At 45.1% G+C, this 25,430-nt stretch overlaps 1 protein-coding gene across 1 annotated transcript in view; it reads left to right on the forward strand.

The window, feature by feature from the left end:
- Window positions 1-679: 679 nt before the first annotated feature.
- psmd2 (proteasome 26S subunit ubiquitin receptor, non-ATPase 2) overlaps window positions 680-25,430 on the forward strand; it is an 81,979-nt gene continuing 57,228 nt past the window's right edge. The window contains exons 1-3 of the mRNA XM_085990159.1: window positions 680-848; window positions 24,282-24,338; window positions 24,778-24,942. Of these exons, the coding sequence (XP_085846285.1) occupies window positions 726-848; window positions 24,282-24,338; window positions 24,778-24,942 (345 nt within the window). The 5' untranslated portion in view covers window positions 680-725. The remainder of the gene's footprint in view (window positions 849-24,281; window positions 24,339-24,777; window positions 24,943-25,430) is intronic.

Here is a 25,430-nt window from a genome sequence, read left to right on the forward strand (position 1 = left end):
CAGTTCTCTAAGTCAGTACCTTGCCCCCAATCCCATGTGCCTTAACTTTACACGCTAATCTCTTATGCGGGACCTTATCGAAAGCCTTCTGAAAGTCCAAATACACCACATCCACTGGTTCTCCCTTATCTATTCTACCAGTTACATCCTCAAAAAATTCCAGTAGATTAGCCAAGCACGATTTACCTTTTGTAAATCCATGTTGACTTTGTCCGATCCTGTCACTGTTTTCCAAGTGCTCTGCTATTACATCTTTTAAATAATGGACTCTAGCATTTTCCCCACTACCGATGTCAGGCTTATATTCTTATCTTATGTTCTTAAATGCAAGTCTTTCTTCCTCTTCTTCTTCCTGCTTGCTTTTGGCTTTTAGTGGAATACATTTCTCGTGAACTCTATTGATTACCTTTTTAACCGTTTTTCACTGTTATTCTGTCTCTTTGCTTTTCAAACTTTTCTCCCAGTTTACCTTCTTTTAATTCCACCCTCATCTGCTCATAATTTTCTCTTTTCCAATCTACGACCTGAGTCGTCGTCCTACTTCTGTTGCTCTCCATCTTAATCTTACTATGTTGTGACCGGTTTTTAATGAATGGACCGTGTTTTTTTCGAGTTTGGTGCTGTAAGAACGAGGTTTGTTGCCGGCGGGGTGACGATGGAGAGGGGCGGTGTTTCCCGGCATTCAGCGGGTGTGGCGAGCGCTACCCAAGCTGCTGCGCGCGGTTATGGAGGACTCGAAGTCGTCGAAGAAAGGCCAGCAGGCGCCGCGGAAAGGCGAGGAGAAGCCGGCGGCCGGCAAGGACAAGGACAAGAACAAGAAGGAGAATGGCGACAAGGAGCAGGAGCTGGTAATGTAATTTTCTGGCGTGGGTGGGAGGGAAATGGCGACCCGGGGAGTTTCGGGAGCCGGAGAGTGAGTTTGCTGTGTCACCGCCAACACAATGCCGGTTCCTGCAGAGTCACTGAGGCTCGGGGGGCCGAGAGTAGGGCTGAGGCTTGCCCCGGGCCCTGGCCGGCCTTCTCTCCTGCTCTCGCTCTCTCTTCCCCCCCACCATCTTATTTCAAATACAAACTACCACCGCGGCGCGATGAGGGGTTTCTGAGCAGGGCTCGGGCTGCCCGCAGAAGTTAGGCCGCGGAACTTTAACTGCGACTTACATCGTGGTAAATAATTGATCCCGGTTGACCGTTTCCTTTATTTGAGACCAAATTCGCCTAGTTTAATCGAGTCGTCTTTGCGGTTTATGTTTAGGATGGTTCCCCGATGATTCGGCACGAATGTTCGCAGCGTACAGTAACGTTTCTTTTAAGAAATTAAATATACCTGAACCTGTTTCAAACCGAGAAATTTGTTCAAGGTGGTATAATGTCTGGAAGCGTTTCACCAGCTTTACTTTCTGCGCCCCACTGACATTTCTAGGAGGTATAAAATTCGCTTTTAAATCGCCTTGCCTTTCTCTGTACTAGTTTGTCACCGCCTCTTTTTAATAAGTCATAAATACAGTTTATAAACTGTTTCATTCGGAACGTATGTGAAATCTGCAGCCTGACGAAGGCCATGTAAAAGATGCTTGTAGTGTGATAGGTGTGAATTTCAAATTCAACGGGCTACCTTCAGTAGTTGTTATGAGGGTTTTGCCCTCCAGTCTAAGTGTTGTATAGTTTTACTGCAACGATTTATTCCCACTGAGTTTTACATTAGCTTTCAATAGAATACTTTGTTTTGGTGTCAAGTTAGAGCATCCTGGTTTAAATAAAATGAGTAGCTCTGCTAGCTAGGGCAAATCAATTGGCATGGGGGTTTCATGTATTGGTAATTATATGTAAATTACACTTCTCGATCACTAACAATATCCTTTAATGTGTGATCTGAATCGTATAATACAGTTAAGCTGCTTTTATATTGCATTTGCTGCTGTGCTAATAGCACTGGCTCTCGGTATTGTGGGTTACATGTAACTGGCAGAAACAGAGCATAAACTTGCCAGATTTGCTAAGATTAGCAGCCAGGAAGACCTGGTTTTTAGTTAACTGTTAGTCAAAGCAACTTTATCAAGCTTACTTTGCTGCAGTCTCAGGAGTTGGCTGCACTAGAACAATATAAATTGCTCTCATTGCCATTCTGAATAACAGACCAATAACCAGCAGTATTTTTTCCTGAGTGTGAAATTTCAAATCTTGTGGATGATACAAAACTTGGCAACGTAATAAATAGTGAGAAGGATAGTAGCAGACTTCAGGGGGACATAGACAAACTGGTGAAATGGGCAGACATAATTTAATGTGGATAAGTGTGAAGTGATGCACTTTGGGAGAAACAACATGGAGGGGCAGTACAATCTGAAGGTTACTATTTTGAGGGGGTGTAAGAGCAGAGGGACCTGGTGGTGCATATTCACAAATCTTTGAAGGAGGCAGGGAAAGTTGATAAGGCGGTTAAGAAAGTGTATGGAATACTTGCCTTTATAAATGGGGGGCATTGAATGCAAAACCAAGGAAGTCATGCTAAACATTTACAAATCATTGGTTAGACCTCAGCTGGAGTATTGTGAACAGCTCTGGCCACCACACTTTAGGAAGGATGTCAACATCTTGGAAAGAGTACAGAGGAGGTTTACCAAGGGATGAGGGACTTGAGTTATGTGGAGTGATTGGAGAAACTGGGATTGTTTTCCTTTTGAGCAGAGAAGGTTAAAGGGAGACCTTATAGAGGCATTTAAATTATATGGGGTTTTGATAGAGCAAGTAGGGAGAAACTGTTTCCTCTGGCAAGTGGGTCGGTAACCACAGGTCATAGATTTAAAATAATTCGCAAAAGAACTAGAGGAGCAACCTTTTCACATAGAGGGTTGTTAAGGTCTGGAACGCACTACTGAAAGGGTGGTGGAATCAGATTCCATAGGAACTTTCAAAAGGCAGTTGGACATGTACTTGAAAAGGACCAATTTGTAGAGTTATGTGGAAAAAGCTGGGGTGTGGGACTAAATGGGACAGCTCTTTCAAAGAGCCAGCACAGACACGACTGGCCAAATGTGCTCCTTCTGTGCTGTAAGATTCTATGATTCTAAACAGCTCAAAGTCCAGTGCTGTCAGATTGTATGAGCTAAATAGCTCAAGTCCAGGCACAACCTAAGATGGAAGACAGCACTTGTAGGTGCTTTTACTTTAATATTTTTTGCTCCAGTCAAGGGAGAGTAACATCTGTGTTCATCATTTCAAGTTTTACATTAACTATGCTTGCATGCAGAATTCTGTAGGCCTTTTGGGGACTGATATGCACATTAGTCCTATGCAGGAGAAGCTCCATGTATTTGACTTACTGCAATGGGGTGCTTAATCTCATGGAGTCATCGTCATAGAGTTATACAGCACAGAAAGAGGCCCATCGTGTCCACACCAGCCATCAAGCCCTATCTATTCTAATCCCATTTTCCAGCACTTGCCATAGCATACAAGGCTACGGACCGTTTCAAGTGCTCATCTAAATGCTTCTTGAATGTTGAGGGTTCCTGCCTCTACTGCCCTTTTCAGGCAGTGAGTTCTAGATTCCAGCCACCCTCTGGGTGAAAAAGTTTTTCCTCAAATCCCTTCTAAACCTCCTGCCCCTTACCTTGAAACTATGCCCCCTGGTTATTGACCCCTCTACTAAGGGGAAAAGTTCCTTTCTATCTATGCCCTTCATAATTTTGTACACCTCAATCAGGTCCCCCCTCAGCCTTCTCTGCTCTAAGGAAAACAACCCCAGCCTGTCCAGTCTCTCTTCATAGCTGAAATGCTCCAGCCCAGGTAACATCCTGATGAATCTCCTCTGCACCCTCTCTAATGCAGTCACATCCTTCCTATAGTGTGGCGACCAGAACTGCACACAGTATTCCAGCTGTGGCCTAACTAGCGTTTTGTACAGCTCCATCATAACCTCCCTGCTCTTATATTCTATGCCTCGGCTAATAAAGGCAAGTATCCCATATGCCTTCTTAACCACCTTATCTACCTGTCCTGCAGACAAATCTGGCTGCAGACACTTGGTTCTCTGTTGGCCATTTATATTTGTGTGGATGAGAACCACCCATGTCTAAACTCGAGTAAAAGCGCCTTATAATACTGCTGGGTGCGTTTTGCAGTTCAAGTGGATACAGTACTATGAAAATTTCATACATCCACCACGAGTTTAATAAATCAGTTATGACACAAATTAGCATATTTATGGCATTTTAGCTTTTGAGTAGATTTGAATTTGTTGTGCCATTCTCATGAAATTTTGAGACAAGTCTCTGGTTATTTACCTTTTAAAGCAGAGGCTTTTATGATTGCATTCACTACACTTGGTTATATCCCTTTATCCTCTTACCATCCCAATTTTCCACTTGAAAAATGAAACGGCACACGTTATTTTAATTCATGGGCCCAGCACTATGAACTAGTCACTAAAACTGAAAATGTTTCATAAGATTTGAAGATTTACTGTAAATATTATTTCCAGATCATGTCTTTCTAAAAAATCTTTAACTTTAAAATGCTCAGCAACATTCTGAAATTGTTACAATCTTGTGCAATATTTTAATGTTAATTCAACTTCATAAATGCCCTAATCAGACACCCTTTTCAGCTGTCCCAAGTATTTCACCTTTGAGCAGCAAAGTACAATTTCTGCAAAAAACAAAATTTGGTTGTGGGTTGCCGGTGGATGAAATGCTTAATGGGTTTAGTTGACCTCTGCTATAATAGGTTTGTTTTGTTCGTGCAAGACTGGCAAGTATTAATTGCCGACCACTAGTTGTCCTGATGGCTTTGAGTCAGCCAGATAGGGTGGCACGTCAGTTACATGTAGCCCAAACCAGGAAGGTTGTTTATAAAAATTGCAAAGAGTAATGGACCCAAAACTGAACCTTGGTGAACACCACTGCAAAGCACCTCCCAGTCTGGGAAAACATCCATCCACCACTATCCTTTGCTTCCTGTCACTGAGCCAATTTTGTATCCATGCTGCCACTTTCCCCTTAATTCTACAGGATTCCATCTTAATCAGTCTCCATACCGAAGAAAGGTAAATGGACCGTGGCTGCTCCTGGAAAGCAGAGATAAAAAGAAAGCAACTTCCATCATGGGGAAAGAAGTGCTCATTGACACAAGCTAGCAGGTGTGTCAGGCCAACATGAGTTACAGATAGGCGGGCAATACGAGTTCCCAGTAATGGGACATAACTATACAGCTACATGGTGATTTGCAAAAGGAAGCATTGGAAACAATTGCTAAGTTTGGGCACCTGATTCCACCTTTTATCTTTTCATTTATGCAGAAAGCAAAGAGTTGGAATAAACAGGTCTTTTTCCGAGTGGCAGGCAGTGACTAGTGGGGTACCGCAAGGATCGGTCCTAGGACCCCAGCTGTTCACAATATATATTAATATATATTAATGATCTGGACGAGGGAATTGGATGTAATATCTCCAAATTTGCAGACGGCACAAAGCTGGGTGGGAGGTAAGCTGTGAGGAGGATGTCGTGAAACTCCAGTACGATTTGGACAGGTTGGGTGATTGGGCAGAAACATGGCGAATGCACTATAATGTGGATAAATGTGAGGTTATCCACTTTGGTGGCAAAAACAGGAAGGCAGATTATTATTTGAATGGCAATAGATTGGGAGAAGGGGAAGTGCAAAGAGACCTGGGTGGTGGTGTGCAGCAGTCGCTGAAGGTAAGCATGCAGGTGCAGCAGGCGGTTAAGAAGGCAAATGATATGTTGGCCTTTGTAGCAAGAGGGTTCGAGTACAGGAACAAGGATGTCTTGCTACAGTTGTACAGGGCCTTGGTGAGGCCGCACCTTGAGTACTGTGTGCAGTTTTGGTCACCTTACCTGAGGAAGGATGTTCTTGCCATGGAAGGAGTGCAGCGAAGATTCACCAGGCTGATACCTGGGATGGCAGGAATGACGTATGAGGAGAGATTGTGTCGATTGGGCTTATACTCACTGGAGTTTAGAAGATTGAGGGGATCTCATCGAAACCTATAAAATTCTGTCGGGCCTGGACAGACTAGATGCAGGAAGGATGTTTATGATGGCCGGGGAGTCCAGAACCAGGGGTCATAGTCTAAGGATAAGGGGTAAGCCATTTAGGACTGAAATGAGGAGGAATTTCTTCACCGAGAGTGTGGTGAACCTGTGGAATTCTCTGCCACAGAGGGCGGTGGAGGCCAGTTCATTAAATATATTCAAGAAAGAGTTGGATATATTTCTTGAGGCTAAAGGGATCAAGGGACAGGGTACTGAATTTGGATGATCTGCCATTCAATGAGATCATGGCTGAACAGGCTCGAAGGGCCGAATGGCCTACTCCTGCTCCTATCTTCTATGTTTCTATGTTCTCCAACGAGGGGTCACAACACAAAAACATCTGGTAAAGATGAAGAAGGATAATGGGGGCATCACATCTCGGCAGATTTATTGAATTCAGTTTCACATCTTGCCATGGATTTGAACTGACGACCACTGGATTCTCGACCAGTACCACAACGAGGGTACAATGCCCTTTCGTGGAAAAAAGAATGTCCGATGTAGGTGTGTTGAACACTATGAAGTAAGAGGTGTTTCTTCGATGTGTTTTTTAATTTCATTAATAATTAATAAAGCATATGGGATCCTGGGCTTTATAAATAGAGGCATAGAGTATAAAAGCCAGGAAGTTATGCTAAACCTTTGTAAAACACTAGTTCGGTCCCAGCTGGAGTATTGAGGAAAGAGGTGAAGGCTTTGGCGAGTGTACAGAACAGATTTATTAGAATGGTTCCAGGGATGAGGGATTACAGTTACGTGGATAGACTAGAAAAGATGGGGTTGTTCTCTGAGCAGAGAAGGCTATGAGGAGATTTGACAGCAGTGTTTAAAATCATGAAGGGTTTAGATAGAGTAAATAAAGAGAAATTGTTTCCAATGGCTGAAGGGTCAATAATCAGAGGGCACAGATTTAAGTTGATTGGCAAAAGAACACGAGCCGACATGAGGGAAAACTTTTTTACACGACAAGTGGTTAGGATTTGGAATGCACTGCCTGATAGGGTGATGGATACAGATTCAATAATAGTCTTCAAAGGGGAATTACAGTATTTTTTTCTCCTTCAATACTTGGAGAAAAAATTGCAGGGATATTGGGGGAGGGGTCTTTGAACTAGCCAGCACAGACTCAGTGGGCCAAATGGCTGTACTATTCTATGATTTCAGAAGCAACTTGCTACACAATATCTTAAGCAGCATTCGTCTATATTTTCCATTTAGGGTTCTGACATCATAGGCCAATGCAGCCTGAAACTCCAATTACATTAAAGCTTTGTGAAGGTTTAATGTTTGTAGCGCACACGGCAAGACTAAGGAAAGTGCAAGTGGCCACAATGGAGCGACGGTGAAGCTTTACAGGTGTTCAATCTTTTTGAAAATGAACACAATACCATCCATATGCCATGTTCGAATGTTACATTTACAACACTTGTACAATTGTTAATCCAGGAAGGATATCAGAAATGGTTTTTAAAACTTTTTAGATTACATAAAACTCATTTTACATTTAGTTGAAAATACTGAAACATTTTGACCAGCCTTGGCAAAACCTACTCGAGTATGCAGCATTTAGTAACTTGATCTCCTTTGTGAATTTTAATGAAACATAAATTCTTTTAATCGTATTTTGCTTTTCTTTTGGAAAACACCATAGGAACCATGGGCTGATGTGTAAATGTTTTTGAAGTGACATGTTCAACACTTAATCAATTTTTTTTTTTAAAGGCATTTTTATTTCTCGGCCAACTTTTCAAGTCATTAAGTGGAACTAGAACCCACAGCCTCTGACTCAGAGGCAAATGTATACCAATTAAAAATACAAAATCTGCAAGCTAGATAGTTTCAAACTGCCTTAGTTGTATTCGATAACTTATTCTGCATCAAGATACTGGCCCAGTTTTAGCGTGAAGAGATTTATTTATCCCTGAAACCAAGCTGTTCCAAAAACCAATCACTCTGTCTGAATATCTTTTTGTCTCAGTTTATACTCGTGGCCCTTCATTCTGTTGTCCCATGGCAATACAAGATGCTGAGCCTCATTCTTGCACTCTATTAATTTGAAAGCCTCAAATTAGGTCCTGTTCTCCTCTCTTTCTCTCTCTTTCCCCCCCCCCCCCCCCCCCCCCCCCCCACACACCCCCAACACGGTCTTCCCCTCTTCCAAGAAAGAACAAAGTAGTAATACAGGAAACTTTTTTTTTTATCCAGGACCGGCGTGGTGCCGGTTAATCAAAAAGTCCGGATTACAGAGAGGTATACTTACTAAGGTACGAGAGCCCCGTACACGGCCACAGATCCAGGCGTCCCTGTTGTATGGCAACAGGTGCAGGAACCCCGGTTACACGGCCACAGATCCAGGAACCCTGGTTACACGACCACTAATATGAAGTAAAACTTACCTGAACCTACTCCTGAATTTTGCCGGTTGGGAGATTTCCGGTTATTTAGGTGCTAGTAAAGAGAGTTTCCTGTATTGGGTGATTTTAACTATTGTAAGATAGACTAATGGTGATGTGTGTGGTCAAAGTGGGGTGCACTTTTTACAATTTATCTAGGACTACCAAGATCATCGAAAGCCCCAGACCTGAAAAGTTAACTCCTCTGTTCTCTCCAGATCATGCTGATCTGGGTACTTTCAGAAATTTCTGGTTCCTAGACAAGTTAGTTTGTAGTCCAGCAAGGAAAGAAGCCTTGAAATTAAAACCAAAAATGGTGGACATTGAGGTCAGTCAGTATTTGCAAAAAGTAAAGGCAGGTTATGATTTTCCATAACACGTTTTCTCTCTACTGTATTTCTGGCATTTTCTGGTTTTATCAGTATGTGCAGTTTTTCCTTCTGATTTTTACTAAGGATAGAGTGCTTTGTGATTTTTGTCTGGAAAATAAAGTGGGACAAGTAAGAGTAGGAAAACAAATAGCAACCACACATAGTAAGTTCATTGTAAGGACAGAAAATAATGATGACTGGAAAAAGACACAACTCAGCAAAATAAGAAATAAAAACTGAAAATGCTGGAGAAACTCAGCAGGTCAGGCAGCATCTGTGAAGAGAGAAACAGAGTTAATGTTTCAGGTCGATGACCTTTCGCCAGTTCTGACGAAAGGTCATCGACCTGAAACGTTAACTCATTCTCTCTTCACAGATGCTGCCTGACCTGCTGAGTTTCTCCAGCATTTTCAGTTTATTATGTCAGATTTCCAGCATCTGTAGTATTTTCTTTTTGTATCAGCAAAATAAGATCTGGGCCAAATTAATTGGGTAGAAAAGGGTCAGCAGTTCAGATTTGGGTACTCTTCAAATGTGAGATGGGTGAATGGGACTTGGTGCGAGTTTAGATACAGGCAGCAGAGTTTTGGATGAGCTTGTGGGGTGTGGAAGAGGGTAGCTCGGCCAGGAGAGCATTGGAATAGTAGAGTCTGGAGGCGTTGGAGTGGTCAACAGTGTCGAAGGCTGCAGACAGTTTGAGAAAGGTGAGGAGGGATAGTGCACCATGGTCGCAGTTACATAGGATGTCATTTGTAAATTTGATTCATGGTTGTTTCAGAGCTGTGGCAAGGTGAAAACCTGATTGGAAAGGTTCAAACAATGAATTGTGGAAAAGATGGGCAAGGATTTGGGAGGCAACAACGTGTTCAAAGACTAGAGGAAAGGAAGGTTGGAGATGGGGAGGTAGTTTGCAAGGACATAGGGGTGAAGGGTGGGTTTTTTGAGGAGAAGGGTGATGATGTCAGGTGGGAAAGGGACAGTACCTGAGGAAAGCAATTGGTTTACAATATCAGCTAGCATAGCCAGGAAAGGAAGTTGGGTGGTCAGAAGTTTCGTGGGAATAGTAACAGGAGAGGAGGTCGGTCTCGTGGACTAGATGAGCTTGGTGCAGGCATGAGAGGAGATAGGAGAGAAGCTAGAGAAAGATGCTAGTTTCAGGCTAGGGCAAGGGGGGGGGGGGGGCTTCGACTTGGTGGGGAAGGGAGGAATGCGGCAGTGGCAGCTGAATGGTTGTTCTCAGTCTTCGTGACAAAGAAGTCCATGAGCTTTTCGCACTTGTTGAAGGTGAGGGGAGAAAGATTTAAGGAGACTTTTGGTAGTGGGGAAACATAGAAGATAGGAGCAGGAGTAGGCCATTCGGCCCCTCGAGCCTGCTCCGCCATTCAATGCGATCATGGCTGATCATCCAATTTCAGTACCCGGTCCCTGCTTTCTCCCCATACCCCTTGATCCCTTTAGCCTTAAGAAATATATCCAACTCCTTCTTGAATATATTTAATGTATTGGCCTCTACTGCCTTCTGTGGTAGAGAATTCCACAGGTTCACCACTCTCTGGGTGAAGAAATTCCTCTTCATTTCTGTCCTAAATGGCCTACCCCTTATTCTTAGACTGTGACCCCTGGTTCTGGACTCCCTGACCATTGGGAACATCCTTCCTGCATCTAGTCTGTCCAGTCCTGTTAGAATTTTGTAAGTTTCAATGAGATCCCCTCTCATTCTTCTAAACTCCAGCGAGTACAAGCCCAATCGACCCAATCTCATACGTCATTCCTGCCATCCCAGGTATCAGCCTGGTGAATCTTTGCTGAACTCCTTCCATGAAAATAAGCAAGGGGTTATCTTTGCATTCCATGGTGATCCTGGAGCACTGAGCAGTATTGGCAGAGAAGAGCTGAGCACGATGGTGCTTGAAGTCCAGCCAGATCTGGGGATGAATGGCTAAACCAGCAGTAAGAATATAGATAGTATAGTCAGGAGATTAGAAGGGCTAAAAGGAATCTGAAAAAATCTAGCAGATAATATAAAAAGAAATAGGGATATTATAAATATTTAAAAGTATAGTTAGAGAGGGTAGCACTGCTCAGGGATGAAGGGTGAGTCTAATTGTGTTAGATGAAGGTATATTTTGTGTTATTTACAAATGATGGTGGTGGTGGTGGAAATCTAGATGCACTAGAGAAGGCTATGGAACAATTGTTGGAGATAATTGTAGAAACCAATTTGGTTTCTAAAAGAAAATTCATGTAACTCGAGGTGAATAAATCACTAGCCTGATTTGTGTGCATGTAGGCTGTTGACAGAAGTCGGAGAGGAGATGGCTTCAAAATGCAAGTTGTGCTATTGGACTGGAGAGCAGCCAGTGTAATGTCGTAATGTCTTTAAGAAAGGGAAAAATGATGAATTAATCAAGGACAGCCAGAACTGAAATGTAGTACAATGGGTTTGAAAAATGTCACTTTTTTTGAAATTATAATTGGCTAGATAAAGGGACTGCAGTAGATGTAATGTATATGAACTATCAAGGGTAAATCATGTCTGACCAATCTGATTGAATTTTTCGAGGGGGTGACTAGGTGTGTGGATGAGGGAAATGCTGTGGATGTGGTATACATGGACTTCAGTAAGGCTTTTGACAAAGTCCCGCATAGGAGACTGGTCAAGAAGGTAAGAGCCCATGGGATCCAGGGTGCCTTGGCACGTTGGATCCTAAACTGGCTGAGTGGCAGGAGGCAGAGGGTGATGGTCGAAGGTTGCTTTTGTGACTGGAAGCCTGTGTCCAGTGGGGTACCTCAGGGATCGGTGCTGGGTCCATTGCTGTTTGTGATCTACATAAATGATTTGGATGAGAATGTAAAAGGTATGATCAGTAAGTTCGCAGATGACACGAAAATTGGTGGGGTGGTAAATTGCGAGGAGGAAAGCCTCAGGCTACAGGACGATATAAACAGGTTGGTCAGATGGGCGGAAAAGTGGCAAATGGAATTTAACCCTGAAAAGTGCGAGGTGATGCATTTTGGACGGACAAATAAGGCAAGGGAATACACAATGAGTGGTAGGACCCTAGGAAGTACAGAGGGTCAGAGGGACCTTGGTGTACATGTACATAGATCCCTGAAGGCAGCGGAACAGGTAGATAAGGTGGTTAAAAAGGCATATGGGATACTTGCCTTCATTAGCCGAGGCATAGAATATAAGAGCAGGGAGGTTCTGATGGAGCTGTACAAAACGCTGGTAAGGCCACAGCTGGAGTACTGTGTGCAGTTCTGGTCGCCTCACTAAAGGAAGGATGTGATTGCTTTGGAGAGGGTGCAGAGCAGATTCGCCAGGATGTTACCTGGGATGGAGCGCCTCGGCTATGAAGAAAGACTAAACGGGCTGGGGTTGTTTTCCTTGGAGCAAAGAAGGCTGAGGGGGGACCTGATTGAGGTGTACAAATTGATGAGGGGCATAGATAGGGTAGACAAAGAGGAACTTTTCCCCTTAGTAGGGGGGGGTCAATAACAAGGGGGCATAGATTCAAGGTAAGGGGCAGGAGGTTTAGAGGGGATTTGAGGAGGAACTTTTTCACCCAGAGGGTGGTTGGAGTCTGGAACTCACTGCCTGAAAGGGTGGTAGAGGCAGGAACCCTCACAACATTCAAGAAGCATTTGGATGAGCACTTGAAATGCCATTGCATACAAGGCTATGGACCAAATGCTGGAAAATGGGATTAGATTGGACAGGGCTTGATGGACGGCGCAGACGCGATGGGCCGAAGGGCCTCTTTCTGTGCTGTATAACTCTATGACTCTAGGCATTTAATAAGGTGCCTCAAGGTTTGTTAAATTCGGGTATATGGTACAAGAGGAAACATAGCCACATGGATAGATTAGCTGAAGGGAAATGAAAAGTTAGGATGAATGGGTGTTTCCCAGATTGGAGAAGGGTTGGTATGTACCCAGGAGTCGGTGCTGGGTTCAGTTTTGTTCTCAAAGATTTGAACTTGGGCATTGGGAGCAAAATTTGCTGACGACACACTAGTAGGCAGCAAGGCAGATTGTAAAAGACTCCAGGAAGGCATGGGCAGATTAGTGGAGTGGAAAGATTTGATGTGGTTAAATGTCAGGTAATACATTTTGGGAGGGAAAATCAAGGAATGGTGTATAGACTCCGTGTAAGGAGACACTGAAGGATGTGGATGAACAAGGAAACTTAGGGGCTCAAAAAAAAACTCCCAGAAGCATGAGTACATGTAAAGTCATAAAGAGCCAATAGAATGTATAGTGTTCTATAAATAGGGGCACAGAGTGCTGATAGTGAACAGAGAAAGACTATTCCATCTTGTTGAGTCAGTGATAAGGGGATCAGCTATTTAAAATTGTCAATGGGGGTAGAGACTAGGATAAATTTATTTAGGCAAAGGGTTGTTAGGAGCATGGAAAGCTTTGGTGCGATGAGTGATTGAGGCAGATACCATTGCATCTATTCAGGGAAAATTGGATAAATATTTGAAGCAGAGGACGGTGCAGGGGTAAGGAGAATGGAGTTATCTTTGGATTGCTTTAGCAAAGAGCCAGCACAAACCGTGTGGGCTAAATGGTGGCCTTCTGTGCTGTAAACGTCTATGGATAATCCTTTTTTTGAGTATATCAATGTTTTATACTCTTGCCCCCTTATCATCTTAGTAGCTCTTCACTATATCTTATCTAGTTCAGCTGCACCATTCAGTCCTTGAACGTGTTGTCGCCTCCTAAATCCTTGCCTATCTTTCCCGCAATTCCATGTTTGAATCCCTCCAATCAGGTTTCTGCCCTTGCCACAGTACCGAAACGGTTCTCATCAAAGTCACAAATGACTCGACCGGTAGCGTAGTGGTAATGTCACTGGGCTTGTAATCCAGAGGCCTGGACTTATGATCCAGAGAGGAGAGTTCAAATCCCACCGTGGCAGCTGGGGAATTTAAATTCAATTAAATAAATCTGGAATAATTACAAGTACCATGAAACTATCAGATTGTCGTAAAAACCCATCTGGTTCACTAATGTCCTTTAGGGAAGGAAATCTGCCGTCCTTACCCAGTCTGGCCTATGTGTGACTCCAGACCCACAGCAATGTGGTTGACTCTTAACTGCCCTCTGAAATGGCCTAGCAAGCCACTCGGCTGTAACAAACTGCTACGAAAAACAATAAAATGAATGAAACCGGGTGGACCACCCACCATTGACCTCGGCTACAGAAATGGCAACGGCACACCCAACCCAGTCGACCCTGCAAAGTCCTCCTCACCAACATCTGGGGACTTGTGCCAAAATTGGGAGAGCTGGCCCACAGAACAGTCAAGCAACAGCATGACATAGTCATACTCACAGAATCATATGTTTCAGCCAATGTTCCAAACGCCTCTATCACCATCCTTGGGTATGTCCTGACCCACTGGCAGGACAGACCCACCAGCGGTGGCGGCACAGTGGTATACAGTCTGGAAGGAGTGCCCTGGAAGTCCTCAACATTGACTCCGGACCCCATGAAGTCTCATGGCTTCAGGTCAAGCATGGGCAAGGAAACCTCCTGCTGATTACCCCCTACTGCCCTCCCTCAGCTGATGAATCAGTACTCTTCCATGTTGAACACCACTTGGAAGAAGCACTGAGAGTAGCAAGGGCACAGAATGTACTCTGGGTGGGGGACTTCAATGTCCACCACCAAGAGTGGCTCGGTAGCACCACTTGTCCTCGCCAATCTACCTGACGCAGATGCATCTGTCCATGACAGTCTTGGTGCAGTGACCACCTCACAGTCATTGTGGAGACGAAGTCCCATCTTCACACTGAGGACACCATCGTGTTGTGTGCTAAGTGGGATTGATTCAGAACAGATCTAGCAGCTCAAAACTGGGCATCCATGATGCGTTGTGGGCCATCAGCAGCAGCAGAATTGTATTCCACCACAATCTGTAACCTCATGGTCCGGCACGCTACCATTACCATCAAGCCAGGGGACTAACCCTGGTTCAACAACGACTGTAGAAGGGCATGCCAGGAGCAGCACCAGGCGTACCTAAAAATGCAGTGCCAACCTGGGGAAGCTGCAACACAGGACTACATGCATGCTAAAAAGTGGAAGCAGCATGCTATAGATGAGGCTAAGCGATCAGATCAAAGCACTTCAGTCCTGCCACATCCAGTCATGAATGGTGATGGACCATTAAAGAACTAACGGGAGGAGGAGGTTCCATGAGTATCCCCATCCTCAATGATGGTGGAGCACAGCACGTGAGTGCAAAAGACAAGGCTGAAGCGTTTGCAACCATCTTCAGCCAGAAGTGCCAAGTGGATGATCCATCTCGGCCTCCTCCTTAGGTCCCCACCATCACAGAAGTCAGTCTTCAACCAATTTGATTCACTCCACGTGATATCAAGAAACGGTTGAGTGCAAAGGCTATGGGCCCCGACAACATCCCGGCTGTAGTGCTGAAGACTTGTGCTGCAGAGCTAGCCGCGCCTCAAGCCCAGCTGTTCCAGTACAGCTACAACACTGGCATCTATCTGACAATGTGGAAAACTGCGCAGGTATGTCCTGTCCACAAAAAGCAAGACAAATCCAACCCAGCCAATTACTGCCCTATCAGTCTATTCTCAATCATCAGCAAAGTGATGGAAGGTGTCATCAACAGTGCTATCAAGTGGCACTTACTCACCAATAACCTGCTCACTGAGGCCCAGTTTGGGTTCCGCCAAGACCACTCTGCTCCCAACCTCATTACAGCCTTAGTCCAAACATGGACAAAGGAGCTGAATTCGAGAGCTGAGAGTGACTGCCCTTGACATCAAGGCAGCATTTGACCGAGTGTGGTATCAAGGAGCCCTAGTAAAACTAAAGTCAATGGGAATCGGGGTGGGGGGGGTTGGGGGAAGAAACACTCCACTGGCTGGAGTCATACCTAGCACAAAGGAAGATGGTTGTGGTGGTTGAAGGTCAATCATCGCTGCAGGAGTTCCTCAGGGCAGTGTCCTAGGCCCAACCATCTTCAGCTGCTTCATCAATTACCTTCCCTCCAACATAAGGTCAGAAATGGGAATGTTCGCTGATGACTGCACAGTGTCCCACGCCATTCGCAACTCCTTAGATAATGAAGCAGTCCATGCCCGCATGCAACAAGACCTGGACGACGTTCAGGCTTGGGCTGATAATTGGCAGGTAACATTCGTGCCACAGGAGTGCCAGGCAATGACTATCTCCAACAAGCGAGAGTCTAACCACCTCCGCATGACATTCAACAGCATTACTATCGCCGAATCCCCCATCAACATCCTTTGGGTCACCATTGACCAGAAACTTAACTGGACCAGCCACATAAATACTGTGGCAACAAGAGCAGGTCAGAGGCTGGGTATTCTGCGGCGAGTGTCTCGCGCCCCCCCCCCCCCGACTCCCCAAAGCCTTTCCACCATCTACAAGGCACAAGTAAGGAGTGTGATGGAATACACTCCACTTGCCTGGACGAGTGCAGTTCCAACGACACCCGAGAAGCTCAACACCATCCAGGACAAAGCAACCCGCTTGATTGGCACCCCATCCACCACCTTAAACAATCACTCCCTCCACCACCGACGTACCGTGGCTGCAGTGTGTACCATCTACAAGATGCACTGCAGCAACTCGCCAAGGCTTCTTCGGCAGCACCTCCCAAACCCGCGACCTCTTCCACCTAGAAGGACAAGGGCAGCAGGCACATGGGAACACCACCACATCCAAGTTCCCCTCCGCGTCGCACACCATCCTTACTTAGAAATATATTGCTGATCCTTCATCGTTGCTGGGTCAAAATCCTGGAACTGCCTACCTAACAGCACTGTGGGAGTACCTTCACTACACGGATTGCAGCGGTTCAAGAAGGTGACTCACCACCACCTTCTCGAGGGCAATTAGAGATGGGCATTAAATGCTGACCTACCCAACAACACCCACATCCCATAAAACGAATTAAAAAAAAAAAAAAAATCCCTTTGTGACAAAGGTAAACTATCCCTCCTCATCCTCCTTGACTTGTCTGCAGCCTTTGACACAGTTGACCACTCCATCCCTTTCCGACACCTTTCCACCGTCGTCCAGCTGGGTGGGACTGCACGGACCTGGTTCCATTCTTATCTATTTAATCGTAGCCTGCGAATCACCTGCAACGGCTTCTCTTCCCACTCCCGCATCGTTACCTCTGGTGTCCCCCCAAGGATCTATCCTTGGCCCCCTTCTATTTCTCATCTACATGTTGCCCCTTGGTGACATCATCCATGTCAGTTTCCACATGTATGCTGATGACACCCAGCTCTACCTCACCACCACTTCTCTCAACCCGTGCACAGTCTCTAAATTGTCAGACTGCTTGTCTGACATCCAGTTCTGGATGAACAGAAATTTTCTCCAATTAAATATTGGGAAGACTGAAGCCATTGTTTTCGGTCATTGCCATAAACTCCGTTCCCTGGCCACTGACTCCATTTCTCTCCCTAGCATCTGTCTGAGGCTGAACCACACTGTTTGCAACATTGGTGTCATATTTGACCCTGAAATGAGCTTCCGACCACACATCCGCAGCATAACTAAGAGCGCCTATTTCCACCTCCGTAACATCGCCCGCCTCCGCCCTTGCCTCAGCTTATCCGCTGCTGAACCCCCTCATCCATGCCTTTGTTACCTCTAGACTTGACTATTCCAATGCACTCCTGGCTGGCCTCCCACATTCTACCCTATGTAAACTTGAGGTCATCCAAAACACAGCTGCCCGTGTCCTAACTCGCACCAAGTCCTGTTTCCCCCATCACCCCTGTGCTCGCTGACCTACATTGGCTTCCGGTTAAGCAACGCCCCGATTTCAAAATTCTCATCCTTGTTTTCAAATCCCTCCATGGCCTCGCCGCTCCCTATCTCTGTAATCTCCTTCAACCCCACAACTGCCCCCCCCCCCCCCCCCCCAAACCCCCCGAGATATCTGCGCTCCTCTAATTCTGCCCTCTTGAGCATCCCCGATTATAATCGCTCAACCATTGTTGGCCATGCCTTCTGTTGCTTAGGCCCTAAGCTCTGGAATTCTCTGCCTCGCTACCTCTCTTTCCTCCTTTAAGACCCTCCTTTAAAACCTACCTCTTTGACCACGCTTTTGTTCATCTGCCCTAATTTCTCCTTATTTGGCTCGGTGTCAAATTCTTTCTTATAATACTCCTGAAGCGCCTTGGGACGTTTTACTATGTTAAAGGCGCTATATAAATGCAAGTTGTTGTATGGTTTCCAGAACTGCGCACAGTACTCGTAGGGCCTGAACAATGCTGTATATAATGGCAACATTGCTTCCTTGATCTACAGTCCACTCCTCTCTCTATGCAACTTAATATCTCCTTAGCCTTTTTGACAGCAGCCAGCTAATGTCTTGATGTCTTGAAGGATCTATATTATGATTCCCAGATCGCTTTCCTGGTCCATCTTGGTCAGTACTTTTCCATTAACCTTATAATCCATCTCCTTAAATGCATGACTTTATACTTACCTACATTAGATTAAATCTGTTAATTTTGATTGTTTTGTCCACCATCCCAAACAGTCCAAGTTCTTCTGTAGCTTGTCCTCATTCTGCACCATGTTAACTAGTCCTGCTATTTTGGTATCATCTGAAAATTGTGAAATTAAGTTATTGGTGTACTCTTCCAAATATTTGATATTGTAGAAAATTACTGGTCCCACCAATGAGCCTTGTGGAAATGCACTTTTTTTGCACTCCTCCATCTTGAATGCTCTGCATTCACACAGACCCCCTGGCCCCCATCCTCTAGTCACTGTTCGATCTGTCTCAACACGCTGCTGGGAATACTATGCCTGTTCATTTTCTATAAGGTACCTTATCAAAAGCATTACTAAAATTCAACTGTCACATCTACATTCTCTTATTTATATAACTATGAAAAATTCTATTCATTTGCAATGGCATGACTTTCTTTTTGTAAATCCATGCTGACTCTCTTGTCAGTTAGTCTTTATATCTCTGTGCTGTGCTACTTTATCCTTGATAATGTGTCTAGAATAGTCCCTGGTACTAATAATAGTAAATGATCTACAGTTACCTGGATCCTCCAGATCAATTTTTAAAAAAGAAGGGCACTACATTGCCATTCTATGATATCATACCTTTTTAAACAAATCTCTAAATATTTCTGCTAGTGGTCCTGTTAGCAAGTGCTTGAGTTCCATAAGAACTCTTGGGTGAATCCCATCTGGCCAAGTATTCAGTTAATTTTATGACCCCCTCGATCTGACTGTTTTGGAACATTCACAATTGAACAAAGCAGACATTGTCTCTATTTTTGGAAATGTATTAAACCTTGATGCTTTTGCTATGTAATTTTCATGAGCAGTGCTCCTATTCTGATATTTTATTTTGAAGCAAAATTGACGTGCACGTGATTCTGGATCTAATCCTAATGGAATAAGGGAAATGTTAACGATAAATTTGTGACTCATCTTAAAATAGCAGTCAGAAGGAAACTGCCAACTTTAGATTCCATTTGCCAGTTTTTTTTATATTTTCTCTCTATGACAAAGCAGTTGACTTGCATTCAGCACCTACCCTGATGGCATATCTGAGATCAGAAGCTCTTCAGTGAACTCTGCCCAATCATTGTGCTTGAACCCAACTTAAGAAGGGTATTACCAGTGTAATTTTCTTTCAATAGACACACTAGCCATTAGTATCTCTGGATGTGAATGCGGTCATTGAATACAAATAGCGACTTAATATTGTGGCCACAATATGCCAATTAGCCACATTGAAAATGTCCAAACTTACTTCATGCGAAGTACTTTACAACAGGAGAGAATGGAGTCATTCGGCCCTATTGGCTTGGGTAGATTTAAATCAAAGTCTTGAGTATGAAGCAACAGTGTGCCAACCTGCTAAACCATCCAATTCCCATGGCAAATTTAAACACACATCTGAGGATTGAAATAATTTAAATAGAAGAATTGCTGATCTCTCTTGGCATTGCACCTGGAGAGTCAAGACTAAGAGCACTATTCGGGGCAAGCAGGGTTAGAGGGCTGCAGGATAATTGGGCCGGCAATGGGGAGGAAAGCTGAAAAATCATTTGGGGAGGCAAAGGCATGCTTATCTTCTGTCTGTCTGGTACAGTTGTATTTCTAATGGCAGGATGCTCATCTTCCTTTAAAGACCAGCGGGGGGGGAAGGGGGGTTATACATTATTTTTCTTTGGTGCTGAAAAACACCCAAATATGTTGGGGGAAGGGGGATAATCTTGGGTTTCAGTTCTCCGCTTCACTTTTTCAGCAGGAACTTGGGCTGCAATTAACCTTCAGACCTGAAACGTTAACTCTGTTCTCTCTCCATGGATGCTGCCTGACCTGCGTGTTTCCAGCATTTTCTGTTGTTGTTTTTGCAATTAACCTTGTTTGATAAGTCACTACACGTGCACCAGACATGATTCAAGAACGTATGCCTAAATCTACAACCAGGATCGTTCCTGAGAAAGCCATTTTTACTCCGTTTTCAGTTAATACTTGCAAATTCAGAGAAGAACAAAATAAATAGGCTTTGTGATCCACTGATCGCATTGGTGTAGAGCCAGTGTCTGGAAGCCAAGGCAGATTCGAATGATCATTATATATTTGCTGCTATTTTGAAAGCTTGTAACGTTGTTACATTTTACATTGAAAAACCCCATTACAGTGCCACCTACAGGCATAACAGGTATTGTATAGAATTTGGTGACCTACCTACAGATTTTAATATTTGTAATGGACCAGAGAAGTGAAAGAATGCTTTAATAGTGAAATCTTGTCTGCAAGTTCTAATAGTAACAGCTGTCGAAGTAAGTAATACCTTGCATTTCTGTAGTGCTTCTTGAGCAGAGAGATGTCTGGGTGGAAACCAAGCCGGAGCAGAAAGGCAAAGGGGAGAGAGGTTAAAGTAGCATCAAAGGGGAAGGTCTTGGGGCTTTTGAAGCAATATGTTTTTCTTCTCTTAGGCAGTCCCTCGGAACCGAGGATGACTTGCTTCCACACTAAAAATGAGTTCTGAGGTGACTGATGTGTCCAATGCGGGACGGGTGGGTGGGGTGCTTGGGTTGACGTGCGCGCCTTCCGCTGTTTGTGCTTGGCTTCCACTTGCTCCCGGCGAAGAGACTCGAGATGTTCGGCGCCTTCCTGGATGCTTCTCCTCCACTTTGTGCGGTCTTGGGCCAGCGATTCCCAGGTGTCGGTGGGGATACTACACTTTTTCAAGGAGGCTTTGGGGGTGTCCTTGAAGCGTTTCCTCTGCCCACCTGGGGCGCTCTTGCCGTGTTGGAGCTCCGAATAGAGCACTTGTTTTGGGAGTCTCGTATCGGGCATGCGAACGATGTGGCCCGTCCATCGGAGCTGATCGAGCGTGGTCAGCTTCGATGCTGGGGATGTTGGCCTGAGCAAGAACACTGACGGTGCGCCTATCCTGCTAATGGATTTGCAGGATCTTGCGGAGGCAGCGTTGGTGGTACCTCTCCAGTGCTTTTGAGGTGCCTGCTGTACATGGTCCATGTCTCTGAAGGACACAGGAGGGTGGGTATCACTACTGTTCTGCAGACCATGAGCTTGGTGCTGGGTTTGAGGTCCTTGTCTTCAAACACACTCTTCCTCAGGTGACAGAAGGCTGCACTGGCACACCTGAAGGCGGTGTTGGACTTCGTCATCGACGTCTGCCCTTGTTGACTGTAGGCTCCCGAGGTATGGAAAGTGGTCCATGTTGTACAAGGTCTCGTCATGGATTTTGATAATTGGGGAGCAGTACTATGTGGTGGGGGCATGTTGGTAGAGGACTTTTGTCTTACGGATGTTTAGTGTAAGGCCTATGCGCTCATACGCTTCGGTGAAGGTGTTGACGATGGTTTGGAGTTCGACCTCAGTGTGTGCAGATGCAAGCGGCATCTGCATACTGTAATTCGATGACAGAGGATGGGACGACCTTGGATCTGGACTGGAGGCGGTGGAGGTTGAACAATTTCCCGTTTGTTCTGTGGATTAGCTCCACTCCAACGGGGAGCTTACTTGAGGGTGAGATGGAGCATTGCAGCCCGGAAGATCGAGAAGAGCATTGGTGCGATGACACAGCCTTGCTTGACCCCGGTCCGTACGTGAATTGGGTCTGTGATGGATCCGTTGGTCAGGATCATGGCTTGCATGTCGTCGTGAAACAGGCGGAGGATGGTGACAAACTTTTGAGGGCAGCCGAATTTGAGCAGGACACTCCATAATCCCTCGCGGTTGACGGTGTCGAAGGCCTGTGTGAGGTCAAAGAAGGCCATGTACAGCGGTTGGTGCTGTTCCCTGCATTTCTCTTGTAGTTGACGTGTGGTTGAAGATCATGTCCATTGTGCCCCTTCCGGATTGCGACTCTGGGAGGAGCTCTTCAGCCACTGAGGAGGATTCTTGCGATGACTTTCCCTGTGGCAGACAGCAGGGAGACTCCTCTGTAATTACCGCAATCGGACTTGTCACCTTTCTTGAAGATGGTCACAATTACGGCATCTCTGAGATCCTCTGGCATGCTCTCCTCCTTCCAAATAAGAGAAATGAGTTCATGTATTTGTGCCAATAGTGCTTCTCCGCCATGTTTTAGCACCTCGGGGATTCTATCTGCTCCTGAGGCCGCCTTGTTCTTCAGTTGTCGGATGACCTTTTCAACCTCGTGCCGGGCTGGGGTTGTGCGGAGGTGGTGGCGGGTAACATGCTGCGAGATGGAGTTGAGGACACTTGTATCGAAGACAAAGTCTCGGTTAAGGAGATCTTCGAAGTGCTCCTTCCAGCGGGCACTGACTGCCTCTCTGTCTTTGAGTACCTCTCCGTTCTTGGCCCGCAGTGGGGTAGGACCATGGGTGCTTGGGCCGTAGGTGCTCTTGAATGCGCTAAAGAATCCACGCACGTCGTGGTTGTCAGCTAGCTGCTGGATCTCCTGTGCTTTCTCCACCCACCATCTGTTCTTTAGGTCGAGATTTTTGGTTGGACCTCGGCCTTCAGGCGTCTGTAGAGCTGCTTTCTTGCTCTCGAGTTCTGTTGCTGTTTCCAAATCAGGGATGCCTTGCGCTTGCGGCTTATTAGCTCCTGGATCTTCTGGTCATTCTCGTCGAACCAGTCTTGGTGTTTCCTGGTCGAGTGACCGAGTGTCTCTTCACAGGTGCTGATTATGGAGGCCTTGAGTGCAGACCAGGCGCTGTGGACACTCTGTCTCTGAATCACTGGGAGTCGTCAGGTTGGTTGTGAGGCGCAGGCTGAATAGGGCTTTCTTAGCAGGGTCTTTGAGTGCTCCAGCGTTGATTTTCCTGCGGCATTGCTTCTGTTGCCGCCGCTGTTTTGGGGCTATGTTGATGGAGATGACCGAGCGGATTAGGCGGTGGTCTGTCCAGCAGTCGTCAGCTCCTGTCATGGCGCGGGTGATGCGGACGTTTTTGTGATCCCTCGCTCGGACGATGATGTAGTCCAGCAGATGCCAGTGCTTGGAGTGAGGGTGTTGCCTTGAAGCCTTGTACTTGTCTCTCTGACGGAACAAGGTGTTGGTTATGATAAAGCCATGTTCTATGCATTTCATCAGGAGGAGGGTACCGTTGGAGTTGCCTTTCCCGACCCCCTCTTTGCCGATCACATCTCCCCAGAGGTCTGTGTCCTTTCCAACTCTGGCATTAAAGTCGCCAAGGAGGATCAGCTTGTCACCCGTTGGGACTCGGGACGGGGATTGTTCGAGGCTGGAGTAGAATTCCTCTTTGGTCTCATCTGTGGCTTCCAGGGGCGTATGCACTGATGACCATAGCGCACTGGTTCCGGGCTAGTGTGAGCTGTAGAGTCATGAGGCGCTCGTTTATTCCACAAGGGGAGTCTCAGACGTTCAACTAGCTCATTTTTTATGGCGAAGCCCACCCCATGGAGGCGGCGTTCTTCAGGTGTGCCTTTCCAGAAGAAGGTGTCCCCATCGCCTTGCTCATTGAGCTGGCCTTCCCCTGCCCGCCGGGTCTCGCTTAGGGCGGTGATGTCTGTCGAAACATCTGAGCTCCCGGGCAATGATAGCAGTGTGTTGCTGTTGGGGTTGTCCATGATGGACCTGACGTTCGAGGTCCTGAACTTCATTTTAAAGGGTGGAAGATGCCTGTGTGTGAATTCTTTTAACGTGGGGTGGCTGTTGCCCACCAGCTACCACATGGGCTTGACAGAGCAAGGTCTTGGTCCAATGGCAAGGGGATCCAAGGCGCTTGGAGACCAGGCTCTGCTACATTGGCCTAGCACACTCTGTCTCTCTGTAATTCATCCTGTGTAATCTATCTTCCTGTGTAATCTATCAACAAAATGCTTTCTCTTTGCAATTAATCCAATGCATGGGATAGTCAATAGGTAAACTGTTGCCCTGCAGCCATCAAAATGTTTGCATACCAACTTTCCGTCTTTGTTTTCATTACTTTTTCAGTCTGATGAAGATAAGCAGCTGCAGGAAGAGCTGGAGATGCTTGTGGAAAGGCTGAGTGTAAGTCCTGTTTTTCTCTTTCTCCCCCTTTGTGTGAGGTTGGTTCTCTAATAGTGAATTATGTGTCCATTTTCAATTTTTTGTAAAAGATGTAAGTGGAGATACCCCAGATATTAGGTATTAATTAATTAGTTTAATGTTTCAGATGAGTGCAAAAAAAACTCTTTTTGCTGAAATTTGCAAAAAGTCTTTTGTTCACCAAGTAACCTTCTCCAATGCATTCCTTTATCTTAAAAAATAAAAATTTTAAACAAAAATGTTTCTAGGTACTGTGGCTACTATAAATGTTTTTGATACTTCTTTTCTCTGATGCTTTGCCATTGTGTATATTTTGTAACCTGGGGTTGAAGTCAACTTGAGTAGAACTGTAAATAGTTTAAAACAACATTTGTTACATCTTTCGTGGCTCCTAAATCTGGGCATTTTAACTTCTTTCTAGGAACAGGACATACAACTTTATCATGCTGCTCTAGAGGAACTCCGGAGGCAGATTCGTTCCTCCACCACCTCCATGACATCTGTCCCTAAACCACTTAAATTCCTTCGACCACATTATGACAAACTTAAAGAAGTCTGTGAGAAAATGCCATCTGGAGAAAATAAGGTAACTTTTTGTGTAATAGTGACTACCAGATCTCATCTTTTGATACAACAATTCATTTGTAAGTTATTTCCATGACTTGAGTGTTGCAAACTTGTGACACTTTCAAGTACATGTGTTGTAATATCATTAACTGTCCTGATCATTTTGAAATTTGAGTATGAAGCTTTCAGTGTATTTTCAAAGCACTACTTTCATATGAGAGCTATGATAGCATTGTTAGACATTTTTTAGGGCAAGGTATGACTGAAGACATGTATCTTGTATTAGTAATGATGACCCATGAGATTATTAATGCATCAAAGTGATTTACTGACTTTTAGATCTGAGTGTAAGTGAATTCAGCTATCTTGTTCTCAATGCTGTGAGCCAGTTAACTCATCCATGTGCTGTCTGGTTGCAGTGGTCGCAAGTACATCCACTTGTTCCGCACATCCTAGTTTTGCGTGATTTTTTGTGTCAAACACTGACCTGGTTGCTGATGCTGACTG

This window comes from Somniosus microcephalus, chromosome 6 (genome assembly GCF_052327205.1).
Source record: "Somniosus microcephalus isolate GS21.2 chromosome 6, FLI_Smic_1.0, whole genome shotgun sequence".
Taxonomy (NCBI): Eukaryota; Metazoa; Chordata; class Chondrichthyes; order Squaliformes; family Somniosidae; genus Somniosus; species Somniosus microcephalus.